We start from the raw sequence: 24,615 nt of genomic DNA, 5'->3' as shown, positions 1-24,615 counted from the left end.
AGAAACTAGCATTTAAATAGTTTTGGTGTAGCCACAATTATCTAAGACTGCTATACATCTAACTATGTATAGAGAGAGGCTGGATTTTCTTCATTTACTTCAAATAAAATAATGCATGGCAGTAATCCAACTGTCTTCTATTAAGCCAGCAGACAGATTTACATATGGGCATATTACTATATGGCAATATTATTATTTTTAAGTGAATTAATAAATAAGTACTTAATTTTTTCTCAACTGAATTTCTAATACATTTACATAACTTAAATAATGTAATTTTTATATTGTAATTTATATAATAAGAGCTCCTGAGATACTGAACAGTTTTTAAAAGTATAAAGGAGTTGAGAAAAAGTTATAGAATCTCAGAAGCAAGTGAGTCTGCAGTTCAGTCTATTTTCCATCCATTCATACAATATGTAGAATTTCTTATTTCCTTCTTTAAAAAAAAAATATTTTATTTATTTTTTTTATTTGAGAGAGTGCACCCAATCCACAGGAGAAACAGAGGAAGAGGAACAAGCAGACTGCACTGAGCAAGGGACCTGACGCTGGGCTTGATCCCATGACCCCGAGATCACGACCTGAGCCAAAATCAAGAGCTGGATGCTTAATTGACTGAGCCACCCAGGTGCCCCCTTATTTCCTTTTCGATACAGCATCATATGTATCTTTCTATTCTAGCACTTAATAAGATCCCTATTATCTCACGAATATAAGAATTCAAGACTATAATGAATACACTGACTCACTGAATCACTGAATAAAATCAGTGAAAGAAAATATAAACCAGTATATGGAAATATAAAAAACAGATACAAATCAGCACTTCCTACTCTTCTTCAAAATGGTCTATCACACACTACATTTAAATATATTATGTATATTTCGTTGATCATGCTCAGTATATTAACCTAAGCTTCTTGGCACCCTGGACCATGTCTATTACTTAGCATTTGTTCCAACATTTAGTCCAAGAACATGGATTCTCTGAACATTTTACACTCAACAACTCATCTCAGTTAAACTTTGACTAAACCTTATTAAAAATTTGGTGATGAAAATAAAAAGAGAGACCAAAAAAACAGACTTTTAGAGAATAAACTGGTAGTTATCAGAGAGAGATGGGCAGGGGGAATAGGTGAAACAGGCTGGGGATTTAGAAGTACATTTATCATGATGATCACTGAATAATGTATAGAATTGTTGAATTACTATATTATATATCTGAAACTAATATAATTGTATGCTAAGTATATTGGAATTACAAAAAAAGTTGGTGTTTAGGACAGCACATGCCTCCTTCAAATAAAATACCACTTTAAATGCTCAGTGTGCTTAAAAAGAAATTAAATTCTGACTAGAAAGTGTCTCAATAATTGCTCTTATTAAGTATAATATATAGGCAGCACACTTATATTTTTAGGTAAGAGACACAGCAACCAAAGATAAATGATGAGATCAGGCGCGTTCAGGGTGGTATGGCCATAGACAACCAAAGATAAATGAAATGCCCAAAGAATTTCTAGATTTTATATTAATCATTAACTTCAATGTCTACCATCTTTAGCCTAAGTCAAATGAAAACAAGTAAAACAAAAATGTTTCATTCAGTTCCTTTAGGTCTGCAGAGAAGGAACAGAAGCCAGAAAAATAGAGCTAGTTAACTTACCCCAGCTAAACAAAAAAAACTATGAAGCAAGTTATAACTTTCCTCTAACTTACACTTATCCAATGTAGTAATCAAATTGCTTTTTCACTTACTTTTGCCACACCTTCTCTCCCAGGTGTACACTTTTGTAATGAACAGTGAGATGATCCCTACGACCAAAACATTTTCCACATTCTTCACACTGATGAGCCTTCTCACCTTAAAGACCCAAATATTTTGATTATAATATGCACTTCACTTTTACCTCCAGAAATATTATCAAACAGTAAGATAACATAGTGGGAAATATAACAGAAAAGTAAAGCCACCCTTTATTCTGGGCTATTTGCTTTATATTCTTAATCAAATCTCTTTCTTCAGTGAATCTATGCTTATTTTCATGGATGTGAGCCCTTTTCCCTCACTTGGAAAAGAAACCACTTGGATTTTTGCTGTAGATTTCAAATCTTACGTTTCAACATAACGCAGCAAAATAAATGAAATTACTTCAAACCTCAGTAACTTTCTGGGAGTAGAGTAGGTCTATATGTCAAACACTTCAAATGAAAATATAATGAATCAAGAAGAGGCTGTTTTACTGTTGATAAAAAGGACCTGAACATTTTCAGATCTTTGCTGTATTTTTTTTTAAGGATTTCATTTATTTATTTGAGAGAGACAGTGAGCAAGAGAGCACAAGCAGGATGGAGGAGTAGGAGGAGAGAGAGAAGCAGACTCCCCATTGAACAGGGAGACCGACAAGGGGCTCAATCCCAGGACCCTGGGATCACGACCTGAGCTGAACGTAGATGCTTAACCAACTGAGCCACTCTGGCACCCCTCTTTGTACTTCATTTTTAAAGTATTTTTTATCTGTGGGGATTTCACACATTTATTTGTAATGAGCCAAAATATAAATATGATGTAAAATTCCAGATGAGTCCCACTTCTCATCTCTATTCTTATATTCAGTTACAAAGGCTTGCCTTTAAAAACCACTGTCTTAACTTAATCCAGTATGCAATTAAAGCATGTGATCTCTAGAATTAGGAATTTAGAATTCTCCTCCTGAAAATGAAAATGTGTAATTTCAGTGAAAATGTCACCAGACTGTTAGCATCTCTTAAAAGTATTGATAACAACTGCACCCTGCAACCTCACTGAGATCATGTAAGAAAATAATTAAAATAATAAATAATAAATAAAAATAATTTTCATACTTTATATTTAGATTATGTTTATAATAATAATAATCACCTGTTCTACTGTGCTCATAGATGGCTCCTTCCCATTATTGTGCTCATATAGTTGACTTTCTAAGCACTTCCTGAACGTCAATCCAGAGGAAAATATTGAAAGAAAGCCCCAGAATATAAAAATTATAAATATGGTATAAAGATCTGAAACTGATCAGGATTATTGAGGTACTCTTTTCCAAAAACAGGGTTTTAAAAATTCCTATTACATAAACTTTAAAACCCAACTATAATCATTTCTCTTCAAGTACATTTTGCTAACCAATTATTACAGACATCCACATAATATATAAAATGCAAATTTTGAGAATTTGATTAAAATAAACATCAAAATATAGTCTATAGTCATAACAGGTAACCAAATGATTAAAATTACAGTGAACAAAAACAAAATTATGTTCCTTTCAGATATTTAAAAAAAAGTTTTCAGAATCAGCATTATCAATGATAAATTATCAAAATGATAGCCAACATAAGCATGATGTAGTATGTTCTCTAGTAGGTTCTTTTTCAAGGATTTTGTAAACATCATTACAAAGTACCTGAATGTATTTTTTTGTGCTTTGTAAGATGGTCATGACGAATGAACGTTTTCCCACATTCATCACATTCATATCTTTTATCATCGTGATGTACTCGTAAGTGAAGTCTATAAAGAAAAAAAAGTTGAAGACCATAAAAACTGGTGACACCAAAGGAAAAATCTTGATTAACTCTAACTAAGGGAAACTGGGTTGTATACTCACCTACCTTCATACATTATTTGCTCCACTTCTATGACTTTCATCTTTCCCCACTCTCTTACTACCTAACTCTGGGGTTTCTACTCATCTCTTTCAAAAAATGAAACACCTCAACATCTGCACATACACTATGTCTCCAAGACCTTCCTTCCTGACCTAGATCCTCAATCTACTTCACTGAACATACTAAATGTCTAGGGTCACTATCTGACTGGTGGAGTTTCAGAGACAGCAGAAGTAGGAATGAGCCGGGAGGAATCAGAATCAGACAAATGGGTAAGTGACTTACACTCATGATATAGCAAATAATTAAGAATTAACCCTTCTCTTTACAACTGATACCACTTACAAATCAACACATGAGAATTTAGTAAATTTTATAAGTAATGAACTTTCTGACAATTACATTTTGTTACTTTTTTCACACTAATCACTTTGGTTGTAGTTCATTTTATAGTCATTTTATAGTGTAGTTCATTTTATAGTCACCCAAAGATAGATTATAAAAGGTTTAAATTATTAAAATTCAATTAACTTGAATTATTTTTAGCACCATAATCCTCCACCTATAAATATCCCAGTGAAATGAATAACTTTCCCATTCAAGTTGCCAAAACAGATATTGATTCCATAACAAAAGATGTAGTTCATCTACATCTAACTACATGTAAAATTAAAAAATTTTTTTAAAAAGAGGTAAATAATAAGTGAAAGTGCAAACATTAAAGCCTTAAGATTAAAAGCCCCAAGAGCATTATTAAACCTGTAAAATGTACACATGTTTCACAGAAGGTAGTTAATTATTTATTCAGGAAAAAGTCAACTTTTCATAGACTGGAAATGTGGTCTGGTATTCAGCTATTAAAAACAGTTAGACAGGTTACAACTAATACACAGAAGATTTTCCAACATTTAGAGTCTTAGAGTTTTCAATTTTGCCATATTTCATACTGAAATATTTTCAGATGATCAAGAGTAATGAAATATACTAAGGTTAGAATATCAGAGTTTTTTTTTTGTTTTTGTTTTTTTTTTTTTTTTTTTTTAAAGATTATTTATTTATTTATTTGACACAGAGAGAGCGAGAGATCACAAGTAGGCAGAGAGGCAGGCAGAGAGAGAGGAGGAAGCAGGCTTCCTGCTGAGCAGAGAGCCCGATGCGGGGCTCGATCCCAGGATCCTGGGATCATGACCTGAGCCGAAGGCAGAGGCTTTAACCCGCTGAGCCACCCAGGTGCCCCAGAATATCAGAGTTTTAATGAGCTTTGATTCAAAGAAAAGTAATGCAATACACATTTAAATGACAGTTACTTGGACAGTAAAGCATTTAGCAAACTTGGTGATGAAATATTTAATATTTTGCACTATAGAATAAAAGACTATTAAAAGTTGTAATGTTGGGGAAAGTCTGTAAGTAAAGTTTTTTGCATAACTTTATTTATTTTAAGTGCTAAGAAATGTTTTAATTCAACAAACAACTAATGCAATGATAAAATGGAATTACAATAATTTATCTTACCTAATATAGGGGGAAAATGGCTTGACTTACCTGTATGAACTTCCATGACGGAAACTTTGCCCACAGATACTACACAGATGAGGTTTTTCTCCACTGTGGATTCTCAAATGTTCTTTCAAAGTAGTCCTGTGTTAAAAAAAAATATACATTTATCTAAAGACATCTATTGTCAATATTTATATTAAGGAGGTTTCAGGGATGTCTGGGTGGCTCCGTCACTTAAGCATCAGACTCCTGATTTCAGCTCAGGTCATGATCTCAGGGTTGTGAGACCAAGCCCTGCATAGGGCTCCATGCTGAGTGTGGAGCTTCCTTAAGATTCTCTCTCTCTCCCTCTTTCTCTGCCCCTACCCCTGCTTTCATTCTCTCTCAGGCACGATTTTCAGAAAGCTTACTAGAAAGATATTCAAGCTAACAGATCTTATGTCAATTTTCCCTTTCTCCTATAGTATTTTCGCTTTTTATTAGGTTAGTCTCACCAGTGCATAATCATGCCTGTTTTGTCTCTTTCCTTTAAAAACACATACACATACACAAAATTAACTTTGGCTTCCTTTGCCACCAACTTAAGCAGCTATCAAGAAGTACAACAAAAGGGGCGCCTAGGTGGCTCAGTGGGTTAAGCCTCTGTTTTTGGCTCAGGTCGTGCGTGATCCCAGGGTCCTGGGATCCAGCCCCACATTGGACTCTCTGTTCTGCAGGGAGCCTGATTCCCCCTCTCTCTCTGCCTGCCTCTTTGCCTACTTGTGATCTCTCTGTCAAATAAATGAATAAAATCGTTAAAAAAAAAGTACAATAAAAAATGCTCAACTGTACTACTGCGTTAGGTAAAGCTGATGTGAATTTTAGCAGAGAGAATTTAATAATATATAAACAATCCAGTTTATCAGTACCATTCCTTTCAAATATGTGCTCAGTAATCTGTGAAAAGAATGTTTTAGGGCAAAGGAAGCTTTACAAGTCCTTGTAACTTCCAGATGCCAATGTGAAAAAGAACAACCATATAAAGAATTCAATTACTGTCATTCCTAAATCCTCCAGCCCTACTAACCTGGGATGGACTTGTTAAAATAAAAAACAGAGATTAGCCTTGAAAATTCCCTGAGCAGACAAGTCCCACAAACAAAGCCTAACGTAGCTTATTTTGCAAGGGTAACTTGTGCTGGGTCATTTGTTTACGCCTCTGAAAACCACAGGCAAAACCTAAACCCTTTCCCAAGGCTGATGTGAGGTAACCATTAACCCATTCCCTATCACTTAAGAAAATCCTGATGTCACAACCAACCACTGTAAAGAATAATCAGTCACTGCTTTCTCACTGTATAAGCTGCATAAAACAACATACCTGAGTCTCATTCTGTGTTTTGGTTGGAGTGTTCCTGGTTTGCAAACTCTCTTTTTATAGATGCACAATAAGGTTTTACTAATTACTACTTTGGTGATGCACTGGTTTTACTTCTGTTACTTCTGAACAGGGTATTGTCCAACCATTGCTGCTCCAAACACACAGCTAGCATTTCCTATAGTTCTAACACTCAGAAATTTCCTTCATATGTAAAGTTCTGAGTAAGGACAGCGAAGTTATTTTGGGAGGAAAGACAGTAAAAGGCAATGTGTCTGACTTTGGCAGGCTTTTTACTGTTTCTACTACTTGCATTTATTTTAATCCCACATCTAGTTAGTATTAAGGCTGAACCTGAAATGAAGGCAGACCTATGCCAGTAGATGGTGCTCTTCTACAAGGCCCACTTGACAGGAGCATCTGCAGGTATATTCTGCTTTGTAGAAATTATCCCTAGAACTATTCCAGACTCCTACCTATTAGGTAATTAAAAGTGAAAAGATAGAGTGCTTTAATTTTTGGTTTGCTTTTTGTTTTATAGAAAGACTTTTAAGAAAAAAGAATGTATAATGCATAAAATGAACTATATCCATCTGTAAGTTTTCATGTAAATATAGCATACTGATTTTCCTATTTTACCATCATATCAATTTGGTATTTTAAGATAGTGGCACTTCTAATGTTTTAAAATTATGGAACTCTCATTTAATGAAGGCTATAAAATGTATACATATTTTTAAAAGACATCTATTATTACACTTCAATGCAGGACGAGGCCTAGAACATTGTTATACCTTAGAATGCCTCTACATATTCCTCCTTGATTTCTCAGAGATAACTATTTATGTTAACCATTCCCTTTCTTCTTTGTTTTACTACCTAGCAGTATATATATACTACGTATTTTTGAAAAACAGTAGCAAGCACAAATCTAACAATATTGCTACTATTAGGTAAAGAGCCTACAGAAATAGTACGAACAGTGTCTCTGTATCAAAGTCTGGCTGTAGCTTGCCTGAGCATTGGCAAAAGCCCTTTCCAACATGTCAGCAGGTAAGGTCAAAAAATGAATACTGGAAAAGAGGGTACATCACAATTAGAGCATCTGACTATCTAGAATGGATCAGGTACTAGAAGTCCGACAGAAATACAGCCAACGTAAATAGGCTGCTGTATATATTTTGCTTCTAAGCTTACTATGAACTACGTCTAATTTTCAGAGACAGGTTGAAAAAGAACATTTCTGTGAAATGAAACAAGTATGGTTAAATCAAGAAGCAAGGAATAAATACAATAGTAGGAACCTCATTAGCATGCACATACTATACAGTGGCAGAGTACAGGTGACAATTTGAATCAGGGAGAAGGAAATGGGGAACTGCTATTCATTGGGTACTTTCAGTTGCACAAGATGGGTAAATTCTAGAGGCCTGCTGTACAACATTATGCCATAACACAATAATAATACTCTATTAGTAACTTAATACTATATTATAACTTAGTAACAATACTGTATTGTACACTTAAACATTTGTTAAGAGGGTAGACCTCATGTCAAATGTTCTTACCACAGAAAATAAAAAATAAATTTTGGGATCAGACCTACTCTCGCATTTTGTCCCCTATTTAAAAGAGGCACATGCCAGCAGGGATCTTAGCAATGACAACTTCAGTCTGTCCCATGGCATTACTACTACAAGTGTGGGCTGACTTCCCATTGTTACACATGTTGCCCATCTGACAACTTGGAAACTTCATGCACCATCCTCCTATGAATTCCCTTTGCCTCTTTTCAGGATTAGAATTTCTATCTCCTGAAGCCCTGGTCTTCCTCTTCATCGGTTTATGTTCTCATTCTGGTGAATGAGAATTCAGCTGCTTCACGAGAAGGAATACATCAAAGGCCACTTTCTGATGTCACAAAAAATGTCTTAATAATCCTCAGACCTGATTGTCAGTTTGACTAAGAACAGAATTCTAGCTGGAAATAAGCTTCTTTAAGAATCTTCAAATTCGGGGGGGTGCCTCAGTGGCTCATGGGTTAAAGCCCCTGCCTTCAGCTCAGGTCAGGATCTCAGGGTCCTGGGATTGAGCCCCACATTGCATCAGGCTCTCTGCTCAGCAGGGAGCCTGTTCCCTAACCCCCACCCTCTCTCCCCCTGCTTCTCTGCCTACTTATGATCTCTGTCAAATTAATAAATAAAATCTTAAAAAAAAAAAAAAAAGAATCTTCAAAGTTGGGGTGCCTGGGTGGTTCAGTGGGTTAAAGCCTCAGCCTTTGGCTCAGGTCATGATGATCCCAGGATCCTGGGATCAGGCCCCACATCCGGCTCTCTGCTCAGTGGGGAGTCTGCTTCCCCCTCTCTCTCTGCCTGCCTCTCTGCCTACCTGTGATCTCTCTCTACCAAATAAATAAATAAAATATTAAAAAAAAGAAAATCTTCAAAGTAACACTGTATCATCTTATTTCTAGTGTTGCTGTTCAGGGAGATGTCTAAGTAATTCTAATTCGTAACTCAGTATATGTAACTTTTTTCCCCTGAACAATTAGAAGCATATAGAAGCTTCACTTTGTCCCCAGTGTTCTGAAATACCACAGTGATGTATCTGGAAGTAGGTTTATTTTCATCTGATGCCCTAAGCATTTGATGGATAATTTTAGTCTGGCAACACATATCCTTCAGTTTTGGGAAATTATCTTGAATTATTCAGTGACGATTTTTCCCTTGCTATTTTCATTGTTTGCTCTTTCTTTCTGGACCTCTTGACTGTTCTCTAATCCTTATTTTACAATTGTTTAACTTTTTGTTCTTTATCTTTTGGGAGATTCCCTCAACTTTGTTCTTTAATTCTTTGTTCTTCAATCCATTAAGGTCTTCACTTTGTCTATTATGCCTTGAATGTCAGAGAGCTCTGATCTGTTACAGCATCCTGTTCTTGTCGAATGGATTCTAGATCTTCAACTAAGGCTATTCATAATATGAATATTTTTCTCATGAAGCGCCCAGTTGTTTACGTATTTTCTTGCAAGTTTTCTTCTTTCTGAATAATCTGTTTCCTTCAAGGTTTTTTTTTTTTTCTTCTTCTTCCTGACTATGTTAGAACCTAGCTTCCATGTTAAATGTTTTCCTTCTGTGTTTAACTCTTCTATCTGTCTGTGACTATGTGTGATAGACTAAAATGCAGACGGCACAATAAAAGAGCATGCAGGAGTGGGCCTTGATGACTAGGCTTCACAGTAGGTGACCAGAGTGTACTATTTGTTAGGGAATATATTTGCCCTTTGGTTTTTCAGATTGTCAGGGAATTGTTCTCTAATCTACTGCCTGGGGGCTAAAATCTAAAATCCAAAATCTCAGCAGGGATAAGGCCTGGGACTCACTGCTTTCAGCATTCAGAATACATTCATCATGTAACAACACTGTATCTTTTAAGTTGGGATAGGGGTAGGTGCTCAGCAGCAATGACCTGTATGGGTGGCAGAAGAAAATCCAAATAATCTAACTTCTAAGAAGTTTTTACTCTAGTGTTCCCTGTTCTGCCTCTCCTTTGCCCTCGTTCCAGATGTACCTGATATTGCCCACTCCTATACCTTTAGTGGATTCTATGATGTAAACCATGTTCTTGATTTCTCCAATGCCACCTTAGGATTTATTTTCTTAGATCTGCTAAGTCAGTTTCCACTGATCAATCTGCTTTCTAGCTTCCAATCTGTGTTACTCTTGTCACACTTCTGTTCTGTTCTCCCTGTCTTTGTAGCTTACTGTCTTTTAAGTGAGTCTACCAGTCAATAACCTTTAACGTAGTTTTAGTGGGGTTTCAGAAAGAGACAAAGTGATATCTATGTGAAATGTATCATCTAGGGGCACCTAGGTGGCTCAGTTGGTTAAGCCTCTGCCTTTGACTCAGGTCATGATCTCAGGGTCCTGGAATAGAGCCCTGCATCAGGCTCTCTGCTCAGCAGGGAACCTGCTTCCCTCTGTCTCTGCCTGTCTCTCTGCCTAACAGTGATCTTGCTCTGTCAAATAAATTAATAAAATCTTTAAAAAAAAGAAAAAATTTACCATCTAAACCTGCATATCCTTTCATACCAACTTCTATAGCATTTTATGTTATTTCTTCTTGTGTCCTTAAATTCCAAATTAAAGTATAATTTAAGTATATTTGGCCTTACCCTGATCCTTATAAACTATATTCATTAATTATTTCTATATAACGGGTACCAGGATTTTTCTGGGTGTATAGATAATTCCTCACCTTTCTCGTACTGATTTTCCACAGATAAAGCAAGTCCATTTTCTCTTTCCACCGTGGGTACATTCTATATGGCGTTTCAAATTTCCAGTGTCATTAAACTGGCGACCACATATATCACATGGAAAAGGACCTAAAAAGGAAAGAAAAGTGTATATTTAAAATTTAAAGAATAGATACTAAATTAAATTAAATAGGTATATTATGAATATTTATCTACCACTGTAAATGTATGTATTATAACACAATGCAGTTATTCACTTAATAGTTTTTTCTTCTCTTTAGATTGTTTATTCCTAAAAGTCAAGTTACAATCATACCTGTATGCCTAGAGCTGAGTTTAGGGTATGGCATCTAATATAATAAATGCTGTATAATCTAATGGGTCAATAACCTGAAATGGCCAATTCCTAGTTTGAAATCAGACTGGAACAAAGTAAAAAAGGTTACATATCAGATTTCTGGGAAAAGAAGGTACTGAGAAACTTTGGAAGAATAAACAAAGGACTTTAGAGAGTTCATAAACTGGAAATGAACTGCTGTTCCTCAAAAACACAAATTTTTAATGATGTTGCCTAGACTGAAAATATTGTAGATCTACTGTGAACTTTAATGAGAAATTAATCGTAACTGAAAAACGGGAAGAAAATGGCATTTGGAGACTGAAATTCAGAAGCATGTCTATAAGCAGAATTGTTCAGTAGCCGCAGTAGTTTTGGGGGAGTTTCAACATATTTTTGAGAGATGACCTCAAAATATATTAAGTATCTTTAACATATTCTCATTTAAAATCTCTAATATTTCATCTTCCATGAGGTCTGAGCCCTTTATTCATTTATTAACTAATTCAAGAAGTATTTATTGATTCTTAATTCATATCTAGCACCGGGTTAAGTAAAGTAGTGAGTGCTACGGAAAATCCCTCTACCTCCTCTTACAACCCTCTCCCACCCCAGAAAAAATTCCAAGAAGGTGGAAAAAAAGAGATTCTGTATTTGCACAGTTAAAAGATAAATAGATGAAGCAAATAAAAGTGAGATGAGTATATTATGGCAAGTGTATGTTAGGCAAACAGTGAAATAATTGTATCTATTCCTGAAGGCTCCAGCTGGGTAAAGAAAGGAGCATTCTCTTTCATGTTCAGTTATCTACCAGTCCATCAAAGGAAATACTGATGTTCTTTCCCCTATATTAAATACCCAGTTTTGCATGCAGTTAAACCTCCTTGAACTTGTATTTATGAAGCTATGCTCAGAAATTAATAAATCAGTTTTCATGTCCTCTAAATAGGATAAAATTAGAAGATTTGACTTTAAAGCCAACTATGATTTTTATACTTATACACAGAGATATAGTAAATATTCTTCTACCCTAACTGTTCAGACTGTATTTCTTAGAAATTTCTCCCTCTGATTTATAGAATATATAATCCGAATGTATGTCCTTGAATAACCTAAAGCAGTAATACAAACAGCAGTAATTACACTGTCTGTAATACACAGTAATATACACGACCATCAGCATCAGCATCACCTGCAAACGTGTTAGAAATGCAGATTCTTGGCCGCCCTCAGACATGAACCACTCACCTAATATACAGTGATTCAAGTAAACAGAAGCATAGAGGTGTGATGTATGTATACATAAAATGTATATACTACATATTATATATATATATGTACAAATAGTATACATATATAAAACATATGCACATAGTTCTAGTTCAACCACCTTTTCAGGAATGCCTTCTTCAGTAATTCTAACTGCTATCAGTTCAAGGATCTGCTTGTATAATTTTACTGATAGGAAAATAACTATTGTGCAAGATAAGTCACTTCAATTTATAAGTTCCAATACTTTATAAAATTTCTAAATTGAAACTAAATTTATACCTTAGGATATTCACTTGATAGTCTTATAATGTCTATGTATTTACTAAATGATACATTTAACAAATGTTGAAATAGAAAATCAGGAACAGAAAAAGGAAGTGGAAGCAACTATGTTAACCATAAAAATTACTATGTTTTGCATGTTTCTATAACAAGAGACAAAGATTACCTATGGTTTTCATCTCAAAAAGGAAGAAGCCCCCAATTCCCCAAAAGAAATTCTTTTTCCTAGAACTAATGTATAAAGAAATTTCTCACATGGAACATGCGATCATAAATATGTCTCTAAGTACAGTTCTAGTTAGTATAAAAACTGCTTCATATGATGGCTTCTTAGAAATGCTAAGATGAAATACTCTGATAGAACAACTTACTAAAGGCCAATCAAAAAGTACTAAGAAAATACTCTTCCCGCATACATGTCTCATATAATAAAATTGCAAAGACTAAAGGTTCCTTATAGCACAATTGTTCTACCTTTCCCAGACAAATTATTGCAAGGCTCTTTCAAATAAGTTTAAGACCCTACGTCACCGTAATTACCCACCTCTTGAGAATGTACTTCTCAATATCCCTCTTGAATGTGGTATTCAGAAATGAATGCAATATTCCAGATGAAATTAAAATCAGTGAGATAATTACCTCCCTGATTTTGAACAACAGATTTTTATTAATATAGTTTAAAACTATAGTGGTTTTTGTCAGCAATTTTCTTGGTTCAGATTGTGCCTAAAAACCTTCTGCTTTTAAGCCCATCTATAGAGGAGTTCGACTTCTGTACCGTTTTATAGTTCTGCAATCCTCAATGACTAAAAGTCAGATAATTCCCATGTTTATGACTTTGTATTTACTCTTAATTAATTTTAACTTAATTTATTTTAACCTTTTCTATAGCCCAAGATTTTTTTTACATTTTTATTTCCTGCCATATCAACTACCCCTGCCAGCTATCATCCACAAATTTTTCATAAGCACAAAGTATATATTTTTATCTAAGTTGTCAATAAAAAAACATTGACTAGGACAGGCAAAAAGCTGCTTTCTGCTTGGAAGGCAGCTATGCTTACCACTATACCACCAAATGCTGCAAAGCAAACAGCCTCTACTTTGGACTAGAGTAATTCCTTATCAGTATTAACTGTCATAAATGTACCTAACTGTACTACCATCTAGCACACACTACCATCTAGCACACAAGTTTCCACCGTGGCCATAGCATTAGACAGAGGTTTCATCAAACACAATACGGAATTCTGCATATACTAGGTTCATTTCATTTCCTGAGAAATGAGTTTTTTCCAAAACAAAAATGCCTTATTCAAGCACTCACAGACCTATCCAACAATCAACTGTGAATAAAAATAGTTTATGACCACAGGCACATCTGCCACCAAAACAGAACTTAAACATAAACTTAAACATATTTAGTTGTCAGTTAGCAGGAACGCAACAAGACCAGTGTTCCTCCCAATTTATCTGACTTCCTTCTCCTACGTGGTTCAATAGCAGCAGGCTCCTCGAGCATTATGTGATAATCAATAATTACTATGACTGGGGTGCCTGGGTGGCTTAGTCTGTTGATATTGATCTTGACTCTTGATTTCAGCTCAGGTCATGATCTCGGATTTATGAAACTGAGCCGCATGTCAGGCATGCAGAGTCTGCTTGAGATTGTCTCCTTCGCCCTCTGCCTCTCCCTCCCGCAAAATTAATAAAATCTTAAAATTAAAAAAATAATTGCCATGACTGTTCTTAGGAAAAGTAATTTGCATATTACCCAGATGGAACTTTTCTTGATGCTTTAACCTTGCGAATCGTGATTTGAAATGTTCTTCACAATAGGTACACTTAAAAGGCTTATCTTGAGAATGTAGAATCATATGTTCCTCCAAGTGTGGTCTTCGAGTAAAAGATTTCTTACAAATCTAAAATAAAATGTACACAAAATGTAAGGGAACATGGATTAAAAATTAAAATACCACGCTCATGATGTAAAATAAACATATAAATTCAAGTATTAAAGAGAAATTGCTTCCAACAGAAAAGTTACCAAATGTATAATCAAATTCTCATTGTACAGAAAAAAATGCCTTGGAGGAATTATAGTGTGGGGTTATTTTAAATTTGTACTAAAGGTAGCTGAATTTCAACTCCATACATTTCTAACAGGCTAATTTCTAGGATTACACAGTAATCTCAGTATCTTAATTCTAGTCAGTGTTTCTAAAATCCATTAAATTTATATTTTAAATCACTTATATGTCATGAATAAAATGCTTTATTTTATTGTTGCCATATATTTAATTAGCAATAGGAATAAGAAACCACAGAAAAATAATTTTAGAATTTATCTCTTAAAGTAGTCAAAAGTAAGAGATACAGCTTTTTAAAGAAATCTGGCAGACATGAGATTTAAAAAGGGGGAGGTCAATGCAGGTTCATCATTGTAACAGATATACTGATGGGAGAATGCTGATAATGGGGGTGGCTATGCATTTGTGGAGACAGGGGGCATATGTAAAATCATTATACTTTCCTAAAAAAATATGCTATAAAACTCTTAAATGTTCTAAAAAAATAAAGTCTTAATTTTTTTTTTTTTTAATTAAAAGGGGGAGAGGAGAACGGGCTGCTAGGATGACAATGACAGCCACAATAATACAGTAATAGAGCATGTACTATACACCAGGCTCCATGCTAAAAAATTCATGGTTTATTTTACTTAATTCTCACAATAATCCTATGAGGTAGATATAATTATTGTCATCATTTTACAGCTGAGGATGATGAAGCTTAGCAAGGAGAAGAAAGCAACTTATGTAGATCCAAATAGTTAATAATCAACTTTAATCCCTAGAAGCTGAAATCAGAGAAATGGTGGTAATTTTGCTGTATACATAAACTGAAGCCTGAAAATAAGGAAGACAAGTGAGAGCTTGTGACTCCCTCAAAACAATATTTACCTATATACCTATATATTTACCTACATTCAAACAATAGTACCTATAAAAAGTACTTTAGGGGGTGTGGTAGGCTATGTAAAAATTCTTTGCTACTACTGAAAAAACAGAAACTAATCCCCATCTCCTTAAATCTGACCTGGCTATAGTGACTTGTCTGAACAACAGAATGGGCTGAAAGTGATGCTGTCTAATTTTTGAAGCTAGGCCATTAAAAAATCCGATAGTTTTGGGGTGCTTCGGTGCCTCAACTGGTTAAGCATCTGACTCTTGATTTCGGCTCAGGTTATCGTGTCATGGGATTGAGCCCCACATCAGGCTCCATGCTTGGTGGGAAGTCTGCTTGAGATTCTCTCCCTCCCCCCTCTGCTCCTTCCCCACTACTGGTATGTGTTCTCACTCTAAAAATAAATAAATCTTTTTTTTTAAAAGTCTGATAGTTTTTACTTATGCTTCTTGGAGCTTAGCTACCATGAAAGAAAGAAGATTAAGTAGCCTCTTGAGCAGACTACTTGTAGAGAAGAATCAAGGTCCCTAGCCAACTGTCCCTGCTGAGCTCCTGGTTGTCAGCCAACACCAAGTTCCAGCCATGTGAGTGAGCCACTTGGAAGTGGCTCCACACCAAACCAGATCACCTGTATCAGCCGAAAACAACTGAGTGATTTCAGCTGACACCATGTGGAACAAAATTACCCAGCCTTAAAGCTGTGCTCCAAATTTAGATTACTGACCCATAAAATGGTGGGATATAATAAAACAGTTGTTAAAGACCACTAAGTTTTGAGATAGATAACCAGAAGCGGGGGGTAGGGGCGGGGGAGGGATTCTAACATAAATTTTAACTCCTACTTATACACTAATGTCAGTTTATATATATATATAACTATATAGTTATATATATATATATATAAATTAAGATTTCCATCAGGTCCACCATCTAAAAACTAACCTCTATGGTGCTTAATTTACAAAAATTAGGATAACCTTGTATAAAAAAAAATGATTCTAAAAGTGAGATATGTTAGGTTTTGTATTACTCTAAAATCTAATTACCTTCCCCAAAGGTAACAATACATTTATTTTGGTTTTCTACTACAAATGAAAAGCTCTTACATCACATTTCCAACTTTCACTCTTGGTCTTCTTAATGGAAATAAATTCTTGAGCATTTTCAGGATGAAATCTACAAAAAAAAAAAAGACTATTAGGAAAAGAATGTATTAGTTAAGTCCATATTCCTTACGATCTGTCAACAGTGATTATAAGAATCAGGTGCTGATTTCTTTCATAAAGAGACAGGCACATGTAAATACCTTAAGAATACAGGTATTGTTAACACTCAAAAATGTATATGTCTTCTCACAAAACAAACTGAGGGTTGCTGGGAGGAGAGGGGTTGGGAGAAGGGGGGTGGGGTTATGGACATTGGGGAGGGTATGTGCTTTGGTGAGTGCTGTGAAGTGTGTAAACCTGGCGATTCACAGACCTGTACCCCTGGGGATAAAAATATATGTTTATAAAAAATAAAAAATTAAAAAAAATGTATATGTCTAAATTTATGCAGAAATAGTCAAAGAAAATCATACATTCAGGAACCTAGCTATTCACAGATAATCACTTGATTTTTTTTTGGCCCACATTTCAAAAAACTTCCTTTCTTAAAATTAAATATGCAATACTGTACTAAACATGCTTTCTTTCACAAATTTTTACACACTAAAGACAAAGTTGAGCACGAGGAATAAGGTTCCTAGGATTCTAAAACCATGTACTCTGAAAATATACTTGTCAAAACCCAAAATAAAAAAGGATAACCAAAATGCTGCCTTAAACTTCTGTAATTCTCATTTCAACATAAAAAATTCTCCATCTCAATGGCATTTAAAAAAAAACAAACATTTGCTGTTCTTAATAAATTCTTGATGAAATATATTTGCAATCAAAATTGTTTGCAAAATATTAAGCAAAGAAAGAACTGGAGACAAGCACTCCTTAGATGTTTTTGGCTTACTCCATATTTAAATTGGAAGGCACAATAAAGTATATTATGGAAGCAAGATAATACTTGCCTCTTAACATGCTTGGCTAAAGTCTTCTTGCTTGCATGAAGTTTATTACAGTAAGGGCACTTGTGCTCCTTCTTATGAAATTCTGTTTCATTACTGTGCTTCTTTCTGTGAACAGTTAGGTTAGACTTTGTCGAATAGCGCTGGTGACAAATATCACACTCAAAGGGCTTCTCACCTGTGTGAACACGTGTGTGGCTCTCATATTTCCCTATAAAAAGAGATAAAATTAAATTCAGTACACTTAGTACACAGTGACTGAAATTTGACAGTGGGATAAAATCTCATGATTAATAACACATTTAATACACACACCCACCTACACACAAAAGTAGAAAAAGTTTATCTAAATATGTATCTCTGATAAACATCAAGACTTAATATTTTGATCTCACTGATTTCCTTGAAAACTTGGGGCATTAAAAAAATCCAGTTATTCATGTTTACACATTTTAAAAATCAAGACTTTGGGTAAATTTGCTTAAAATTCTGTTGGCAAATTCTCCGAATGTAAATAAAACTTTAAAATATATGTATTTTTTAATTTAAAATTAACCTTCACTAAAAGTTCTACGCATCACTTAAGACTTACTATTTTTATACTTCACTTTTACTATGTATATGCATGAATTGAAAGAAATTTTCAGATTTGACGGTCCTTCCAAAAATACCTTAAAAAGGCAAAATAATATACTTATGTATATTATATGTATGTTTTATCTATCTTCCTACAGAAAGTAATCTGGAAATGGTACCACATATCTAGAATACTCAACAAAACCTATACTTCACTACAGCATATTCATATAAAATCTCTCCAACTTGTAAGATATTAGGAAACAAGTAAATCACCTGTACTTGGTGCATGCTTAACATTACACTGCTAAATCCAACATATACGGGCAGCATCAAAGAAAGCAGGAAAAGGAAATGATGAACTGGTATAATGCATAGACACCCACAGTTATATTAATGTGATATTTGTATTATATTCTGAATACATATCTAGATCCTATACAAATGTTACAGGTTTCTCCAGCAAGGCGGGAAAAAAAATAAAGAAATTTTAACATGGGCTTTCCAGGGAAAAAAGTTACAATAAAAAATTAAGTAAAAATTGACTTAATTTTTATTTATTTTCTTATTTAGACTACAATTTTTTCAGATCATTATTTAGAATGGAAATAGGTAAGGGCACAGACCCTGGGTCCATGTACCTAGATATAAATGCTGGCACTTATAAATGCTAATAATGGGCTGTGGGATCCTGGACAAATAACCTTTCTATGACCTAAAATCTTTCTCAAGTGAAAATATGAAATGAAAATATGTACTTCATAGGACTGTTATAGGAATAAATGAATCAATACACATTAAAGCACTTCTAAAAAAAAAAACCAAAAACACTTCTAACAGTGTCTGACACATTATAAACTATCACTTAATGTTTGCTATTATTACTTTGGAATCAAAGCTGTGAATGTGCACATCTAGCAGTTTAAAGTAGAAATTTCAATGAAGGATACTTCTGAGCGAAAAGCAAGAAAAATAAGAAAAAAAATATTAGCACTAAAGAACAGTAGTTTTCAATTAAAAGCTTAGCTATGCTCTGAAAAATAAATGTTTAAGTTTTTCTTCAGGCCAAAGCTAATGTAAAAAGTGTAGCAGGATTTCATACACTTAGAAAAAATTCTATATATAGCATGGAAATTAGAAAAAAAAAAAATTCCAGACCACTGAAGAAAAAAGGTAATCACAATTATTTTTCTACTTAGTAAAATAAATTAAGTTCACCAATCTATTACATACATCTATGTATGATCAAATTTAATTAACACATAGTATATTACCTAAAAATTAATTCCACTACACTTACATAAAGAATAGGCAAGAAAGGGAAACAAAATATTTTCCTCAAGGGAGGGGGGAAGGCTGACAATTACAGGCAAAGAAAAACAGAAGTATGATGAAAAATTCATTAGGTATTTATGTATAGACCACAGAGATGATGGTTGATGCATTATTTACATACATATAGTCAGAAAACTCAATGTTTGGTCACTTGTTAAATTAGCTGTGTGATCTTAATTAAGCTAACAATTTAACCTCTCTGAATTTAGTAATACTGCATGGGGTTGTAAGAAGTACGAGTTATTATACATACAATGCTTAAGACACTCCAGCACGTAGTAAGCTCTAAGAAATATTTGTCATTTAGTACTATTATTTTGTGGTTACTAGTCACAGTGCAGACATGTAGGTATACTTCAAATATAAACTTGGATAAAACTGATTAATGAATATACATTGTAATAGATCAAAGTGGAGTTTCAACTCTCTGAGAACACTGGAAGAACTTCATTTTTCGGGGCCCCTGGGTGGCTCAGTGGGTTAAGCCTCTGCCTTCCGCTCAGGTCATGATCTCAGGGTCCTGAGATGGGAGTCCTGCATTGGGCTCTCTGCTCAGTGGGGAGCCTGTATTCACATTAATTTTGTGCAGTTTTTTGCTTCAATTTATGTATGAGCACATGTGTAAATATGTATGTTATATAATAAAATATGCATCTCTGACCTTGAACTATCCAAAACACTGATTTATATTACTTTTTGCAGGGTTTAACCAGACCATTATTGTTATAATAATCTTTCTCAAGTGAAAATATTTTCTTTGGGAAAATATTTCTTTGGGAGTTGACTTTATTCATTTTCTATTATCATAATATGGCATGTATGTGTTAGATTCCTTAACCTTTATTACAAATCAATTAAATATAAAGTATAGAATTTAAACATTATTAATATGTATTAAAATCCCAATTTTAATTTCAAAAAGATTGAGGTCTTTGCATACAATTAAAAAGTTTTCCTTGATTGTGAAAGTCTCCACATTTCATTTTTATTAAATTTCAAATTATGCAAGTGACACATATTTGTGGTTAAAAAAAGTATAAGCAAATCAAGAGTGTGTGTGTATATATATATATATATTGTGTGTGTGTGTGTGATTTTAAGTGATTAACTTGAACTATTTTTTTTTAGACTAGGCCCACTCTTAACTGGGCATTAACTGTGCACGTTTAGTTAAAAGAAAACCAACCATCTAATGCTTAAATCTCATTTTTATACCCAAGTGAACAAAAGAGCAACCTAATAAAATCTTAAATTATAAGAAAAGTAAGAAAAATATTTCACCAAATTTTGTAATTTTTATAAAAATGTCTTTGCTGAAAAGATTATCATTAGTAACATTTTCCCTTTAATTAAATAAATTCTTTCTTGGTTGCAAATACAAATTAAGATACAAGTAGTTGAATAGTAAAACCATCAAAATGACAGTTAAATTAAAAATCAAAAGCAATTTTAACTATTCAACTTCTATTCTCCTACAGACAAGTAGACTTAAGATTCAACCAAGAAAAACAATTTAAATCAGAAGAGACAAAAATTTTTTAAAATTCAATAAATTCAGCAGAGTCCAAAGAGATCAATGAAAATAACATAAAACTGAATGACTGATTATGACATTAAGAATCTCTAAGGTGAAAAAACTCTTTTAAGTTATTAATTCAGTTTTATGCACATAAGCATTGCAAGGCCAGTTATCTATATGGATTTGATTTTCTTAACAACAGAAGAGACACAACTTCTGTGGAAACACTGTGGAAGAATTGTAATCTCTAAAGAAATTTCATGTTTAAAAAAATTGGTAGCAGAATGGGAGGTACTCAGCATAAATACAGCCAACATCTAAATCTGTTTCTTCTATTTTTTATGGGGTGCAGGGGGATTCAACAGTAAGTCAAAACGTGCATTTCAAATAAACTTTCAATAAAAAATAGTATTCCTTCAGAGAATAATACATTATATCCAACCATTCTTGATCACCAAAAGAAAATGCATAATACTAACAAATTTCATCCACAGAATTTTTCTGAAATGAATCCCAATATGAATTGCATCCCAAAATAAAGAAATTTTCACATGAAAACACTTGACCTTGTACTTAAGAATTTATTATCCGCCCCCCACTGTGGGTTATGCAAAATTACCATTGTCAGATTTCATGAGCAGTTTTTACAAAGAGAAACATTGTCAAATTAGCTCGTTATTTATTTGCTATTGCTAAATCTTCTATTATTCCTTGAATTTATTCATATGGCATACTCTAAAGAATACTTAACTAAAATACTTAACCTTAAAGAACTGTGTCACTGTTATATAACTCTTCTCTATGAAGAACAAAGTGGAATCTCTGTCAGGTTGGTCTAGAGAGTCACATTTTTTAAAAAAGCTATAAAGCATGTTCTACCTCTAGAAGAGATTATAAATTTAATCCAAGGAAAGATTTTAGTTCCCAGTAGGAACAATAAAAAAGATAAATTATCCAAATTTTCTCTCTTACCCCATCTGTCATCTTTTCCCTATTTTTGCCTTTTCACCCACTAGGTTTTTTCACCCACTTTAACCTTAAGGGGAAAGGTCAAAGGACTTTTTTTTTACATGAGAATACACAGAGAGGAAGACAGCTGGTAGCCTTAGGAAAAATGTAACTAGATGTGGAGTCCCACTCCAAGCAACTATTAAAAACATCAGAAAGGATAAAAGATCCAAAGTAATGGAATCAAATTAGTCGACTACAAATTGTGGAGCTAATGGTTCCAGCAGGTCTCATAGCTTATTCATTAATTCTCATAACCTACTCCAAGACACCAAAGTTAGAAGCTCATAAAGAAGCCCAACTGGCTTCTTAAAAGTCCAAGTTAAGTCAGACACCAACCTTTCAATTTTGTTCACTTGAACAGGAGCTTACTGAATGAAAACTTAATATGTGAAATGACCTAGAGCATCAAGAAAGGACAGTAACCAGAAGACACAAAATTTTCAGGCTTAAAATCTAATGAGAAATAAATAACCAAAAATCTAGGTAGGCGTGTTTAAATCATATGATAGGAATATGGATGCTATAAGGCTTACTGGAAAATGGTCCTTGAACTGTGTTTTGTTTTTAAATAAACAGACTTCTGATGGAGATGAGAAAGGAGGACATTTAAGAAACACGGATCCTCTCCTTCCACATTTACATTCTATCCATCACCCAGTCCACTTAGTCTATATTCAGTGCAACTCTCTGATCTACCCTAGTCCCACAGCCCATTCTCAGTGCTACTCATCTAACTAGTCCAAGCCTACAATATCCTCCTGGTCCTTTCTAATTTCATTCTCTGTGCTGAAGCCAGCATGACCTTCCTAAAACTTCAATAGGCTGCCATTTCCTTTGTCCAAGTTTTTCTACCACTCACTGGATAGAATCTGAATATTCTTTACAGCATAAAAAAACATGCAAAATTTGACCTCTGCTTAGGTGCCAATCTTCATCTATCATTTTCATTTTACCTCCTTATGCATCTTGAAATCACCCTTCAGCAATTTCCAGATTACAACATACCTTGATGATGTCTTTGCACATGTTGGTCCTTTTGCCATATAAATTCTTCCCTATTCTTTATTTCTAAGCTCTAATGCTACCTGCTCTATGAAATCTTTACTGATTCCTTCAGTCCTTTGTACTTTTTCTGGTAAGATTACCTTCACTGAAATATGATTGTGTTTTTGCATGTACTCATTAAACTTGAACATTCTTGAGAACACAGAAAATGTAACTTCCCATCTATTTATTGATATTAGAGCGACTCAATAACTATATTCAATTAATTAACAATAAGAGCAGCTAATATTCCTTGAACACCTAAATTTCACACAGTATTTTGAGTGATTCACAAGACTACCCCATTTAATTCTCATAACAACCTCCATGAGATGGTACCCTTAGCATTACATTAGCATCATCCCACTCTACCTATGAGGAAAACAAAAATACAGACAGGTTAAGTAACCTGCCCAAAACCTGGATTAAAAAATGCAGATGGTCTGAAATCACTATAGCTCATGGTTTTTTTTTACCCAGTATGATATAATCTCACTTTCAATCTTCCCCTCTCTCTCTCTCAGTCCTGGGTTTTGAAAAGCAAACAGCCCTGTGTGAGACTTAAGCAAAAGAGATGGGTGGATACAAGAGGGGTGTAACGTCCAATGCATTCAGAAAGGTAGGCTGCAGGTAAGTCTACAATGTGACCTATTGATTCTCACAATCTTGGTTAAAGATACTGCAAAACACCTTCCTCTTAGTATATCAGGAACTTAATCTTGCGCAGTGTTTTCCTAAATTGTGTGCAAAGAGCTGTGGTGGTTTTTTGGACATTAAAGAAGTACCACAGAAGGGTCTTATGATAAAATTATTTGAGTAAATGCCAAGTTTCTTTACTAGAGAATTTGACAGTTATTATAGACTATGGATTATAGTATATAATTTTTCCAGTCTTACTTGAAAAAGAAATCCTCTCTCTTAAAGTATCTCACAGCCCTAGTGTTCAACAGGACAGTTCAGAAATCTTAAGTGTTGGGCCTACAATGCCATTTGTGCCTTGACCCGTTCATTCATCTCAAGACAAATTAGGCCAAGTTAAGGCAGAACAGAGGAGGCATGTATTAGGAATATAAAGTCAAAGAAGCAGAACCTATTGAAAAGATAATGTGCTCTCAGGTGTCTGAATCCAAAAATATTCTCTTCTCACAGTACTTGTTTCAGCTCTATGAGAGAAAGTATTTATCCAGTCTGAGTTTAGCAAGTTCCTTGTATTCCTCTGCTCTTCCAATTGAATTACTCATAAAAAGTTATTTGACTCATGTTTGAGTCTCAAACACAGTAAAAACAGTGATAAGTAATTATTAAATTGGACTGTCAAAAATTCTAATTTGGAGATTCCAAGGCACAATAAAAAGCAAAAAGCGGTTACCACTTATGCTGTAGTGTGTACTGTCCTATATTTTGAGAGCAAATGATTACCAGTATCTTATTAAATCAATTTCTACCT

At 34.1% G+C, this 24,615-nt stretch overlaps 1 protein-coding gene across 1 annotated transcript in view; it reads right to left on the bottom strand.

Moving 5' to 3' along the window:
- ZBTB41 (zinc finger and BTB domain containing 41) overlaps nucleotides 1-24,615 on the bottom strand; it is a 49,577-nt gene that overhangs the window by 21,938 nt on the left and 3,024 nt on the right. The window contains 7 exon segments of the mRNA XM_004756201.3: nucleotides 1,765-1,870; nucleotides 3,450-3,556; nucleotides 5,200-5,295; nucleotides 10,769-10,898; nucleotides 14,435-14,582; nucleotides 16,731-16,800; nucleotides 17,687-17,894. Coding sequence (XP_004756258.2) covers nucleotides 1,765-1,870; nucleotides 3,450-3,556; nucleotides 5,200-5,295; nucleotides 10,769-10,898; nucleotides 14,435-14,582; nucleotides 16,731-16,800; nucleotides 17,687-17,894 — 865 coding nt within the window.

This window comes from Mustela putorius, unplaced genomic scaffold (genome assembly GCF_011764305.1).
Source record: "Mustela putorius furo isolate JIRA1106 unplaced genomic scaffold, ASM1176430v1.1 tig00001012_pilon_pilon_pilon, whole genome shotgun sequence".
In the NCBI taxonomy this organism is placed as follows: domain Eukaryota; kingdom Metazoa; phylum Chordata; class Mammalia; order Carnivora; family Mustelidae; genus Mustela; species Mustela putorius.
This window is presented reverse-complemented; position numbering and strand designations above follow the sequence as displayed.